Source organism: Procambarus clarkii, chromosome 29 (genome assembly GCF_040958095.1).
Source record: "Procambarus clarkii isolate CNS0578487 chromosome 29, FALCON_Pclarkii_2.0, whole genome shotgun sequence".
In the NCBI taxonomy this organism is placed as follows: Eukaryota; Metazoa; Arthropoda; class Malacostraca; order Decapoda; family Cambaridae; genus Procambarus; species Procambarus clarkii.
Window position 1 is genome coordinate 2843750 of NC_091178.1, and position 13826 is coordinate 2857575.

Consider the following 13826-nt stretch of genomic DNA (forward strand, 5'->3'; position numbering starts at 1 on the left):
TAAAGGCAAGTATTATAAAAGTATTAAGGCCATCAAAGTAACTTAATGACCAGCGAGCAAGTATACTAAAGTCCTGGGCATAGTTCAGGACTAAAGTAAACTCTCAGTCAATATACAATGAGAAGAGGGGTGTACATTTCAATGTATACACGTCTGTCCTCTTTGTCTACGTGAAGCACTAATGAAAACAAAAACTTTAATTATACTTTTAGTATAAAAAGTGGCATATTATACCAAACTAATAAGGAGCAGAGTGTTTAAACTTTACAAATACATCATAACATCATCTAATGACGAACAAAATGCAATTATAACTATACAATACTTTACATATTACGAACACCACCTACTTTAGAGTGTAAGTGAGTTGGTGCTGCGCCAGAACACCAGAAGAGGGAGGAAATGCTGTGTGCAGAGTTTTAATCCGTTCGGCACTGGCGCGAACGAAGCTGGAGAGAGATGTCCGCAGCTCCCCCAAGTCTTCGTCTCGATAAGCACCCTTGGCCAGGGCGGCCTGCACGCGGTGGAGCTGAGAGAGGGTCCAGGCGGTGTCCACGGTGGCGATCCTGCTGCCCACGCACCACCACGACAACTGGAGAGCCGCGTCGTTCAGCCCTAACATTATGGCGAACTGCGCCAGGGCCGCCGCTGCGCTGCCGCTCACTCGCCCGTTCCAGGGCGGCGACCACTCGTCCTCCTGAAAGTGAATAAGACGTGTTACAAAACTCTGGAATACAGAATGCTAGTAAGTATATACCTTATATACTGTGTTTATTGGTTGGGTATATGGGCTTAAGGCCTATCAACCGCGGGAGGGATATTATGGCCACCACAATAGCTTAATGACCAACCATCAAGTTTACTTTAGTCCAAGACTAAAGTTAACTCTCTATATATATATTCACCGATACACCTGAAAGGTAAACATCGTGAATGGTTAATTATCATACACAGTTCTTTATATTCGTATCTTTATGCACAATCAGCATTTTCTGTTGAAACATTAACTTAAAAAAAATTCCTTATATTGCTAACAATTATTTTATATATTTTGAACAAATATATATTAATATTTGAATGCATTTATATATTCAGACTGTTTTGAAATGCAACAACTAAATTCAAAGACTAACATCAGTTTATTTTGGATTAAACATTTATGTAACAATGCAATTTGTATTTCTTGTTAAACAAACAAGAAATCCCCACCTGTTTGTTGTTTGCTTCTTCTATTAGTTGATGATGAACAAGACGAGCCAGCAGGGAATCGTATGACTGTCGATTTTTGTTCTCGAGGTGTGCTGAAGAGGACAGGGATCCCACTAGAAGTATGCTGCCTCTCTCCTTGGACTCCTCTACCTCACTCTTCTTCTCCAGGGGATGCCACCCATTGAGGCCGCGCTCACTCACGTCCTGCCACACACAGTACAAGCTTGGGTCAGTTTCCCGTCCATGGGGACATATGAAGTCCATTCAACTTATCGAAGTTCTCCCCACGTTAACAATTATCCGGTCCCTCCTATATATGTTTTCAACAGGAACATGTTTTCCACGTATTATTATTATTAACATCTTTATTGACAAAATTAATTACAATTTTGCCTAATCTTAGGATTTCAATTAAGTCTTATTAAAGTGAGGATAATGCTGGTATTCACTGTCACACAGGACAGAGAGTCATACACAAGACAATAGGTCTAAACTGTAGGCTGAAGCACGTATATATCGTGGTTGCAATCAATATTTTAGTGTATGAATATGTAAAAACAACTTTCTATTGTGCACTGCCACACAAGGGCAGGGATGGGTTCATAAGTGATGCAGCTTAGAAGTAATATAAATTAAAAAAATCTTAATTCTTTAAAATGGACAAGCAAATTTTGGATAAATTGTTAGGATGTCGTCCAAAACACCTGAGTCAATGAAACAGTTCAATAGGCCAGGAGGTCTAAAGTCTTTTACGGTTTCAATTCAACAATATAGTGTTCTAGTGCTCACAAAACGGAAGATATAGTCCTGAAAGACATTAAAGTTAGAAACGTGACCCCTTTACCGACATCAGGCAGAAGGTTTAGCTAATAATATACTATATGTGCAAGAAGACCACCAATTTGCTAAAGAAAACTTCTCGAAACACGAAACGAAACGCCTTGAAAGAGACGAATGGCGTCTGTGCTTTCACATATCCATTTGGGGACTATCAGCCGCAACGATCTCAGCATATAGGCAAGACAACATCATCTCTTTCAAGGCGTCTGGCAATGCACCAACAACAAAGCCCAATCAAGGAACATGTATCAGCACACAATCAGATCATCACCAGAGATTTCCTGAAAAACCAAACTGAAATAATCGACAATAAAAGACTGGACATTGGCGAGACATTGCACATCAAACAAACACAACCAACTATCAACAGCCAGCAAACACCATGTTGCAATTTGCCATCTTCGAGACCACGAGTGGACATCCAACATACTACTCCAGCCGTCATTGAAACATACGAGATGGTTAGGCTGCAGTGGGCCCAGTGGCCCATGTGCCACTTCACCTCACTCTCGGTTATATATCCGGGTGCTCCAGCCAAATTTAATCTTACGGGCTATTCATGCCCGTGCCACCTCAAGGGTGGCTTAATCTTTATTAATCAATCAAATTTAATCCCATTATACCTTTGGCAATGTTGACATGGTCAACGAAACACATCTCTTAACATCAGGCCATAATAAAATTGTATAATGAGGTTTGGAGAGTTAATTTTTCGACTTCCTTCTCAAGTGATGAAAAATATAAGAACCATAGAAAAGATTCGTGCTAGAATCATTAATCTCACCCTCTGTCATATTCAGTAACATACAAATATAATTGTTTTGAGTTAAACTGCAATATTTGACGCAGAAGAAGAGATAGCTTGCCCTTCCCATCGTGTGTGACTAACCTTGACATTGAAGGTGACTTGGCCCAGAAGGTGAGCTGCTTGGTGTTGGGCTTGAGCTGTCGTGCCCCGGACCAGCCGACTGAGGCCCTTGATGTCCCGCACAGCTGTCAGCTGCTTCACCCCCAGAGCGTCATGCTCGTGCCTGTATATCACACACAAACAATTAGCGGCATACGACCTGTGTTGACGAGTCTGAATGCAACTGAAAATCACACACTCTTCATATTTTTATTAGATTTATGCTTATTTTTACATTTAAAATAGTTGTATGGTCAATCCTTGCGGTTTGACATTACACGAAATAACCACAAAGTTTTCACGTTAGTAAACGCCGGTGTTACAAACGTACAAATAACGTTGTGTTTACACACAGAAATCACAATTGCGTGATGCATCAAATGAACAAATCCACAAGGGCCGTGACGAGGATTCGAACCTGCGTCTGAGAGCATCCCAGACGCTGCCTACAGATCCAGTAAGTTCAGTAGAACTTCGGTTTCAACTCCTTTTACCATGTCGTAGCTGAGTCGATTAAGGCAGCGCCTGGGATGCTCTCGGACGCAGGTTCGAATCCTCGTCACGGCCCTTGTGGATTTGTTATCATTGTGTTTGCTGATATATATAAATAACGAACACCTGCATTACGTTGGGCAGGTGAGCTCATACAGTAAAATGTTTATTCAAGAGTTTTATTTATTTATGTTATTCCTAACTTTGTGTTGCGGGGTGACAGGTGTTTGGGGTGACAGGTGTTTGGGGTGACAGGTGTTTGGGGTGACAGGTGTTTGGGGTGACAGGTGTTTGGGGTGACAGGTGTTTGGGGTGACAGGTGTTTGGGGTGACAGGTGTTTGGGGTGACAGGTGTTTGGGGTGACAGGTGTTTGGGGGTGTGTTGACCAGTACTCACCAGACTTCCACTTGAAGGACGTCCTTCTGGAGATTGTTTACACGTCTGAAATACAAAGAGTTAAATAGTTATTATCAAATCTGTGTTTCCGAATTGTTGTGATGATATATGATGATATACGATGATGCATGATGGTGTACGATGCTGAGTATTGAGTAATGATGCACATTGATAACTGACGAATGATGATAATTCACAATGAAGACTGGTTAATGATGATGGACAATGATGCAGTTATAATGACTAAGAAGAATATACTAATCATATTATCAGTCATGATTACTTTTGGATTCTGGGCATTAGAAAACGGGTATTTTATAAGTAGGTATCACTAGTAGAGAATAGCCAGGTATAGGATCAATGGTATTACTCACAAGGTGAAATCCTGATTCCATTTGGGATTAAGAGTATCCTTCTCAAGCCTCGTCCGGTGGGACTCGCCTGAATTAGGAATTCCCAAGGTCACGTAGGAGTTTGTTGTCCCTAGTGAATGGAAATAAATTATTAACTTTATTGTTTTAATTATAGAGATAAAAGTGATATATGACTTACGCACTGGCGATTAATTTGATAACACACACACACACACACACACACACACACACACACACACACACACACACACACACACACACACACACACACACACACACACACACACACACAGGGCGCTGATAGCTGAGAGGAAAGCACGCTGGATATGTAGTCCTGTGGCCCGGGTTCGATTCCCGGCGCCGGCGGAAACAGATGGACAGAATTTCTTTCACCCTGATGCCCCTGTTACCTAGCAGTAAATAGGAACCTGGGTGTTAGACAGCTGTTACGGGCTGCTTCCTGGGGTGTGTGTGTATGTGTATGTGTTGAAAAATAAATAAATAAATAAATAAATAAATAAATAAATAAATAAATTAGTTAGTAGTTAGTAACAGTTGATTGATTGACAGTTGAGAGGCGGGCCAAAAGAGCAGTACTTTTTGTAACTCTGTGCACCATAGTACAAACATTAACGTATTAAGTAATTAGATAGTAGAATTTTGTACTATTCATTTTATAGAGTCCGACAAAAATTAAGCTAAAAACAAAAATAATCCTAGGCCTAGTATAGCACACAGATGTACTACATGAGGCCTCAGATATCGTGTATTAGGCTTAGGAAGGATAGGCTAGGATAATTTAGTATGTCTTTGCAACATAAGTAGAAAATCGCTTTCCGGTTTGTCTAAACTCAATAGTGCCGATTTCTACTTTCTAATTGCGTTGCATGTCAGTATATGTACTATGGTCCTCATTCTTCCCATAAGTACTACGAAAATAGGAGGATGGGCCGGTGTGTGTGTGTGTGTGTGTGTGTGTGTGTGTGTGTGTGTGTGTGTGTGTGTGTGTGTGTGTGTGTGTGTGTGTGTGTGTGTGTGTGTGTGTGTGTGTGTTGTAAATCACACATGTCTACATGATCCCGGCACGCGAGTCAAGAGGGGCCTCGAACACGGACTCGAAACATCTGTACTCCAGTACAACACAAGCAAGACGGGAAGAATCAACGAAAAATGTCCATACGCATGACCCAGTGACAGCTGAAGTGCCTCACACATACACTTGACAATGATAAATAATCATTTTACACTTGAAAGTGACATATCTGTCTCACCCTTGAGATTGACACACACACTTGACAATAATAAACAATAACTTACACTTGGCAATGACACATGATTCACTTTTGACATTGACACTCACAAACACACTTGACAAATAACATGCAATAACTCACACTTGACAATAACACATGACTCGCCTTTGACATTGACACTCACACTCACACTTGACAATGACAAACAATAACTCACACTTGACAGTGACACATGTCTCACCCATGACACTGATACACACACACACGACAAATGACAAACAATAACTCACACTTGACAGTGACACATGTCTCACCCATGACACTGATACACATACACACACGACAAATGACAAACAATAACTCACACTTGACAGTGACACATAATAACTCACCCTTGACAGTCTTTGGTCGGAGTTCCTTCGCCTCTTTCAAACTCAGGTGAAGAGTAACTTCAGGAGCCTACGGAAGGTCAAGTTCAATAAATTCGTCTCTTTACTTATAATGCATTATTATCCTTAATATAAACATTTCATAAACTAAAACAAATATAAATCACAGGAAACCCAACAAGTCCTGTTTCAGTAAACAATAAACAAGTAGTTAGCATATTTGTTTATTTAAATAGTGTGATGAGGAGTGTTGAGGTTCACAGAAGTTATAATTATTTTACTTAAAGATAATTATTTCATATCGTATTTCTTTTCCAACTTTATACTTGAATAAGTTAATCCTCTCTTGCGCCATACTGTTACCTAATTACTCTGATATATATGTACTACATGGAACATATTAGAGCGCTATGCTAACACATGACCAACCTATGTCAGCAAAAATGTCGAATAAAGCAGTCTCCGTGGTGTAGTGGTCGCCTGGCGTTCCGCGAGCGCTATGTCATGGGTTCGTATCCTGGCCGGGGAGGATTTACTGGGCGCAATTCCTTAACTGTAGCCTCTGTTTAACGCAACAGTAAAATGTGTACTTGGATGAAAAAACGATTCTTCGCGGCAGGGGATCGTATTCCAGGGACCATAGGATTAAGGACTTGCCCGAAACGCTACGCGTACTAGTGGCTGTACAAGAATGTAACAACTCTTGTATATATAAAAAAAAAAAAAAAAAAAAAAAAAAAACACAGCAGCGGCATGTACTCTCTATAATGACGGTACAATTGATGTCAGCGCAACATCTGTTCCCACTTTACCCAGGTATTCATCTCGAGATGAATACTTCACTATAAATGGCACTGCTCAACCCCCGTATGACCTATACGAGTCGCCGCAGACACAGTTGTGGCACCAGCTTCCTGAGCTTCGAATAGCTCTCTTCTGAAATGCTGGGGCAGGATGTTTCGCCACTTCTGGTGACGTGGGTTTAGATGTCACTGAGTCTGCTGCCCACCGATGTTCCCGAGGCCCCGAGGAGGGGAAAACATTCGTGGTGCAGGATGATGGGAGACAAAAGTGGCGTGGTAAACAGACGCGACACATCCCCCCCACGCCCCCATCCTCCTTCCTCAAGTCATACCCCCGCCTTCCTCACGCCATACCCCCGCCTTCCTCACGCCATACCCCCGCCTTCCTCACGTCATACCCCCGCCTTCCTCACGCCATACCCCGCCTTCCTCACGTCATACCCCCTCCTTCCTCACGTCATACCCCCTCTTTCCTCACGTCATACCCCCGCCTTCCTCACGTCATACCCCCTCCTTCCTCACGTCATACCCCCTCTTTCCTCACGTCATACCCCCGCCTTCCTCACGTCATACCCCCTCTTTCCTCACGTCATACCCCCGCCTTCCTCACGTCATACCCCCGCCTTCCTCACGTCATACCCCCTCCTTCCTCACGTCATACCCCCGCCTTCCTCACGTCATACCCCCGCCTTCCTCACGTCATACCCCCGCCTTCCTCACGTCATACATGGCTCCACACACATCTACTGAAGTCTTCTATACCTGTCAACCTATACTCTATCCCGACACGCTTGGCTTCCTCTCCTCCCGTCCTCTACCTCCAACTAAATAACCCCCTATCCAATACGCATTCCAAATCTCACAGCTGCCTCCAAACAACACTGTACCCCTGGTCTCCTTGACCCCAGTCAACGACCCCACACACGCACACCTTCCAACCTCTACAGCTGACCGTCCTGCACTCAGCACACATACCTGACCTTTGCTGCTATTGCTCTCTCTCTCTCTCTCTCTCTCTCTCTCTCTCTCTCTCTCTCTCTCTCTCTCTCTCTCTCTCTCTACCGTCCAGCCACTTGGGTTGGACGGTAGAGCAACAGTCTCACATCATGCAGGTCGGCGTTCAATCCCCGATCATGCAAGTGGCCCAATTCCTCCCTTCCCCCCCCCCCCCCGATCCCATCCCAAATCCTTATTCTAACCCCTTCCAAGTGCTATATAGCCGTAATGGCTTGGCGCTTTTTCCGTTCTCCCTCAATAGTCGTGGTCGACACTCACCTGTCTGCTTTGAACGTCTTGTAAGAGTCGATCCACGGTGTCCTGGTTCACCTGGAAGGCTGCTTGCAAGACCTGGAGAACCTGGTCCAGGGACACGCTTGTGCGGTTGGAAGTCCCTGAACCGATTTGGCCGCCGGCTGAAACAGCTGCAATGACCGCTGGGCCGCCCACCGCCCACACACCCCCGCCCGTGCCGCCCATTAGAGAGTGGACCGAGTACAGCACATCCGTCAGCAGCTCCTCGGCCTGTGGGGTGGTAGAAAGTAACTTGGTGAGAACTTATCCATGAGAGAGAGAGAGGGAGAGAGAGAGAGAGAGAGAGAGAGAGAGAGAGAGAGAGAGAGAGAGAGAGAGAGAGAGAGAGAGAGAGAGAGAGAGAGAGAGAGAGAGAGAGAGAGAGAGAGAGAGAGAGAGAGAGAGAGAGAGAGAGAGAGAGAGAGAGAGAGAGAGAGAGAGAGAGAGAGAGAGAGAGAGAGAGAGAGAGAACAATAGAAGCAAAGGTAGAGAAGTATGTTTTCTTCTTCTTCTAAAGTCGGAAAGCATTATCACTGGGGACTTCCCGCTCTCTCCAGCACATGACTACTGGGTTTCCCAACATTGACTGTTGTTGTCGTGCGTGAACCTTAGTCCGTCCAGCCGCCGCAGAAAACGTTTCGCTGTATCCTGAACATATGTTGGGGGTAGGGGGGGGAGGGGTCACGACAACGTTCCAGTGTTTCTTGCAAGTGTTTGTTTATCTCTGTATACGTATGTTGTTGTGTTGTCAAGTATATCAATGAGTGTATTATTCGCTGTGTTTCTTGACGTTGCTGAATCTCCCTGAACCTCACGTTAGTGCTAAGAATTGGAAACTCTGTGAAACGTTTGTCTCAGAGTTGGTGTAAAGTGCTCTCTGAAACGGCCAGAGAGAACATGAAGTAGATTAAGATCATATTCTCATGTTCTCTCTGGCCGTCAGAACATGAAGTAGACGGGGAGCGGAGCAGAGTGAAGGGTCACCAGGGAGCCTCATTGACAGCCCCTACACAAAATGAGGTGCCCTTGGTCAGGGTCAACAATGAGAGCCACTATAGTGACCACCTTGTTAGTGCCCGCATCCCAGTCCAACGTCCCATAGCTTTCCTGGTTATCCTGCGTAACTACAAGACGTCCTCGTTGCTCTGGTCTTGTCTCGTGTTTAACATTGTCTAAATGTTATTTGTTGTTCGTCTTCGCTAAGTGGAAAAATTCCCCCCCTTACACAAGAATGTATTTGTTGCCGGGATATTGCATTAAATTTAAGAGGTATTCCTGAAGAAAATAAGGTAAATAATAATGTTAAAATAAATAATAACAATGATATCAAGAGTTTTTTTTATATTAAGGGCGTATTATAAAATTAATGACTTATATAAAGAGGGCACGACTCTAAGATTGTAAAAGACCTATCGCGGATGACACCTATAAATAGTTACGTAAAAAGATACGCAATATTTGCCCGAATGCGCATGAATTTCCATGCAACTGCGTTACGACAAGTACCTTGGTACATGATGAAACTAATGTAGATCTCATCGACTCCTTGCTCAAGTATTTTGTTTATTCATTTGTTTTATTCATATATACAGGAGTTCTTACATTCTTGTAAAGCCACAAAGACAAACTCTTCAGCACGGGTGGAGCACGAACAAGGGGACACAGGTGGAAACTTAGTACCCAGATGAGCCCCAGAGACGTTAGAAATATTTTTTTTCAGTGTCAGGGTAGTTAACAAATGGAATGCATTAAGTAGTTTTGATGACCAGACCACACACTAGAAATTGAAGGGACGACGACGTTTCGGTCCGTCCTGGACCATTCTCAAGTCGATTGAGAATCTCAAGAATCTCAAGAGTCTCAAGATCGACTTGAGAATGGTCCAGGACGGACCGAAACGTCGTCGTCCCTTCAATTTCTAGTGTGTGGTCTGGTCAACATACTTCAGCCACGTTATTGTGACTCATCGCCTGCATTAAGTAGTGTTGTGGTGGAGGCTGACTTCATACACAGTTTCAAATATAGATATGATAGAGCCCAATAGGCTCAGGAATCTGTACACCGGTTGATTGATAGTTGAGAGGCGGGACCAAAGAGCCAGAGCTCAACCCCCGCAAACACAACTAGGTGAGTATAACTAGGTGAGTACTAGCACGCACAGCGTTTCGAGCTGGTCATTAATCTTAATTGCCCCTGGAATACGACCCGTCAATACAACCCGTTGGTATCGTTGTACCAACCAGGTGACAGTCATTTGGCGTCACTGGAGTCACGAAGAGTAACTTACATCGTATGACTAGATAGTCTCAGGACCAAAGACGACAAAAACTTTGCCCAGGCAAAAAGAATAACGCAAGATTGAATTTCCGTTCGAAATATAATTGGAGAAATCCTAACACTTATGAAACACATGTCTGTGACGAGGAGTGCCTGGCTATGAATGACCTAGCTAGCTCTTCCATATATTTAATGGGGAGACAGTGCATGAAGTGCATTTGTTGGCGAACTAATAATTTTCAACAAGAATGATGTTTAGTCCAGTTGAATAATACCAAACCCCAACTTAAATAAAAGTGGATGTATAGCAAGTGGCTTCCTGATGATATGCAACGCTAAAGTACACTTTAAACCCCACAATAAGTGCGTATAACACCCATCAGAATATAATACAGTTCACTGTATTATCACAAGAGGAACATGCAGCCAATCCGAAGTGACTTGAAGAGACAAAAGTCAACATTTCACAACTTCATGATTATATTAACAAATGAGCAAAATTGAGAGCCACATAACAGCGTATAACAGCAGTCACGAGAGACGGGAATCACGCACTAATGAACAATTAACTCCACCATGCAGTTATGTTCCATCACCACTCTAACATGCAACCCTCATACGCGATCCTTTTATGCAACTGCCAAGTGAAGCCACAGTGGTGGTGATGGGGCAACAGTGGTGGTGATGGGGCAACAGTGGTGGTGATGGGGCAACAGTGGTGGTGATGGAGCAATAGTGGTGGTGATGGCGCAACAGTGGTGGTGATGGGGCAACAGTGGTGGTGATGGGGCAACAGTCGTGGTGATGGAGCAATAGTAGTGGTGATGGGGCAACAGTTGTGGTGATGGGGCAACAATAGTGGTGATGGGTAACAGTGATGGTGGTGGTGATGGGGCAAGAGTGGTGGTGATGGGGCAACAGTGGAGGTGGTGATGGGGCAACAGTGGTGGTGATGGGGCAACACTGGTACTGGTTGTTGTTGTGAGCGCGACAGTTATGGCAGTACAACATTGTACTGAGAAGGACGGGTGATACAGCCGGTGATGGAGGGCTGGCTGGCTGGCCTCTTGCAATCCCTACACTCATGTACAATAAGGCGTCTCTCAACCATTTGAAGGAATCAAGGCAATTCTGGGCCTTGCGACTCGTCGTGTAGATTCTGGCCCGATGATCTCTATCTTTCTCCCTGTCCCTCCCCCTCTCTCTACATCTTCCCCTCCCACTCTTCCTCCCTACATCTTCCCTTCTCCCTTCCTACATATTCCCCTTTCCCCTTTTCCTCCCTATATTTTCCCCTCTCCTCTCCTTCCTTCACTACTGCTCTTTCACTCGTTCCCGTTCTCTCCCGGTTTTTACTTAATATTTCTCACTCTATCTCCTGGGTCCCGCCTTTTATGTAGCTCCTTCCCAACCCCATTACATTAGAAGTTTGCATTGACATCGCCTCTACTTCTAGAAAGTGCAAGATAAAGTCAATGAACAATAATTGTTGCATTTATTACTAAACAATTCCAGATCTAGCTACTTGCCATATTTTATTTACTCAATGTCACGCTTTGGCTATAACATAGTGTATATTAAAATATTCATTTATCTATTCAATATAAAATATGGAAGGGAGTACCACCTTTGGCTGGAAGAAGGGGACTCTTAGCCTCTGAGGAAAGCACACACAACGCATTAGAAGGGATGTACTTCCCTCACCCCATCTACTGTCACTCTTGGTCCTTCTCTGCCACTCATCTCCCCCCCCCCTCTTCTATTTATCTATTCATATTTGAGGAAACAACGTCACTGGGTACACAACACGTCAAAATCAACGCGTTCGTCTTTGAGGCCGGCATCATCCCGTTCGAGTCTTCAAATGCCTGCAGCAATTAACCCAGCGGGTTAGGTGGTCAGGTTCTTTTGGCGATTTTATTTATATTTGTCAACCCGTCCTTGACTCAGTCCATTACATCCAGCGGTCGACCCCACCGATGCATTCATTAATTTTAACATGCTGGTCATCCAAAAAAGGAATTTTCTCAAATATAAATTAATATTGTTATATATTAGCATATTGTGCATGGTTAGGCACTGGTTAGGTTAGGTGTTTAGGTTCTGTTGGTGATTATTTGTATTTGTTGTACGTGGGTGAAGCATTTACAGCGTTGTGGTTCGAACCATACTCGTCTGTGAAGCACTTGTTCCGGAAGTGTTCGAACGAAATCAGTTGTGAGTCGTGAGTAAACCGTTTTCATTCATAAACAGGGGGTTTGGCGGGTGCATGGAATCACTTTTGGGTCTTTGTTTGGAGGAGGGGTTGACAAATACAGCCAGTCCTCTAAACAAAGATCTAAAAGTGATTTCATGCATCCGCCAAACCTCCTGTTTATGAATGAAAACAGTTTATACACGACTCACAACTGATTTCGTTCGAACACTTCCGGAACAAGGGCTTCACAGACGAGTTTTGTTCGAACCACAACGCTGTAAATGCTTCACCCACGTATTACAAATACAAATAATCGCCAACAGAACCTAAACACCTAACCTAACCTATGTCTATATATGCACAATATGCTAATATATTATAATAATAATTTATATTTGAGAAAATTCCCGTTTTGAATGAGCAGCATGTTAAAATTTATGAATGCGTCTGTGGGGTCGACCGCTGGATGTAATGGACTTGAGTCTAGGACGGGTTGTCTGATGAGTGCGACGGGAACATGTGTAAAGCGTCACTGACAATCTTGGCAACAAGGGCCGGGTGAGACCAATCGAGCATGTGATCTGTAACAGTGAGTTATGAACTGACTGGATATTGCCAAGTTTGCCAATGGTTGGCTTTGTGGTACGTTCGCTAGTATGTGTTATAACAGTGCTTTCGTTATTCGTGCTTTGTCTAGCAAAGATCCTTCAAGTGTATTATGGTGCAGTGAAGATTAAGCAAGAAACTGTGACATGGGAAATTCTCTATTTGTGTACGCGACTTAAGGTTGACTCGAGAGAGTTTAAAGTATTGTAGGAAACGCCAGAAGAGAGCGAGGCCCTCATCCAGCAGAGGAAGGTAAGCAATACCTCCACCCTCAAGTGTCACTTCATCAGTATTCCTGAAATTATATATTTTTCTAAACAAAATTCTTGTGGAATGATAACGCTCTCGTTACATTTTATATGATTTTTAAATTTAAACTTACATAGCAATTTGATCAAACCTAACCTAACCTAACCTAACCTAACCTAACTGAGTAATTCATGTTATTAATATAATATTATAACATTAATTTGAAGAAAACTATTTGAAAATAACGGTAATCACTCTGCCTGTTAGGCAAATCGGGCTTGCGTACTAGGTCAAGCAGTGCGTTCTGGCTATTTGGTACGACATATTTATATATCGAGTATGGAGATTATATTATATTTTTTTTGTGTATGAGGACTGGGGTGTATAATTCACTTTCTTTCTATTACAGGTAAGATACTCAACTCTTCAAGGGACCTGAAATCCAATAATTTTGAGGTACGTTCATATTTCCTTCTGTTTCCAATTTGTTTTTATTTCATATATTAATTATAAGGCACAGTTCACCAAAAAAAATTAAAATAA

The 13826-nt window shown here is 43.2% G+C and overlaps 1 protein-coding gene across 1 annotated transcript in view; it reads right to left on the reverse strand.

The window, feature by feature from the left end:
* The window catches only part of LOC123764950 (uncharacterized), a 142682-nt gene that overhangs the window by 10322 nt on the left and 118534 nt on the right, over positions 1-13826 (reverse strand). The window contains 7 exon segments of the mRNA XM_045753187.2: positions 351-697; positions 1210-1413; positions 2939-3080; positions 3846-3890; positions 4220-4328; positions 5865-5931; positions 7940-8185. Of these exon segments, the coding sequence (XP_045609143.1) occupies positions 351-697; positions 1210-1413; positions 2939-3080; positions 3846-3890; positions 4220-4328; positions 5865-5931; positions 7940-8185 (1160 nt within the window).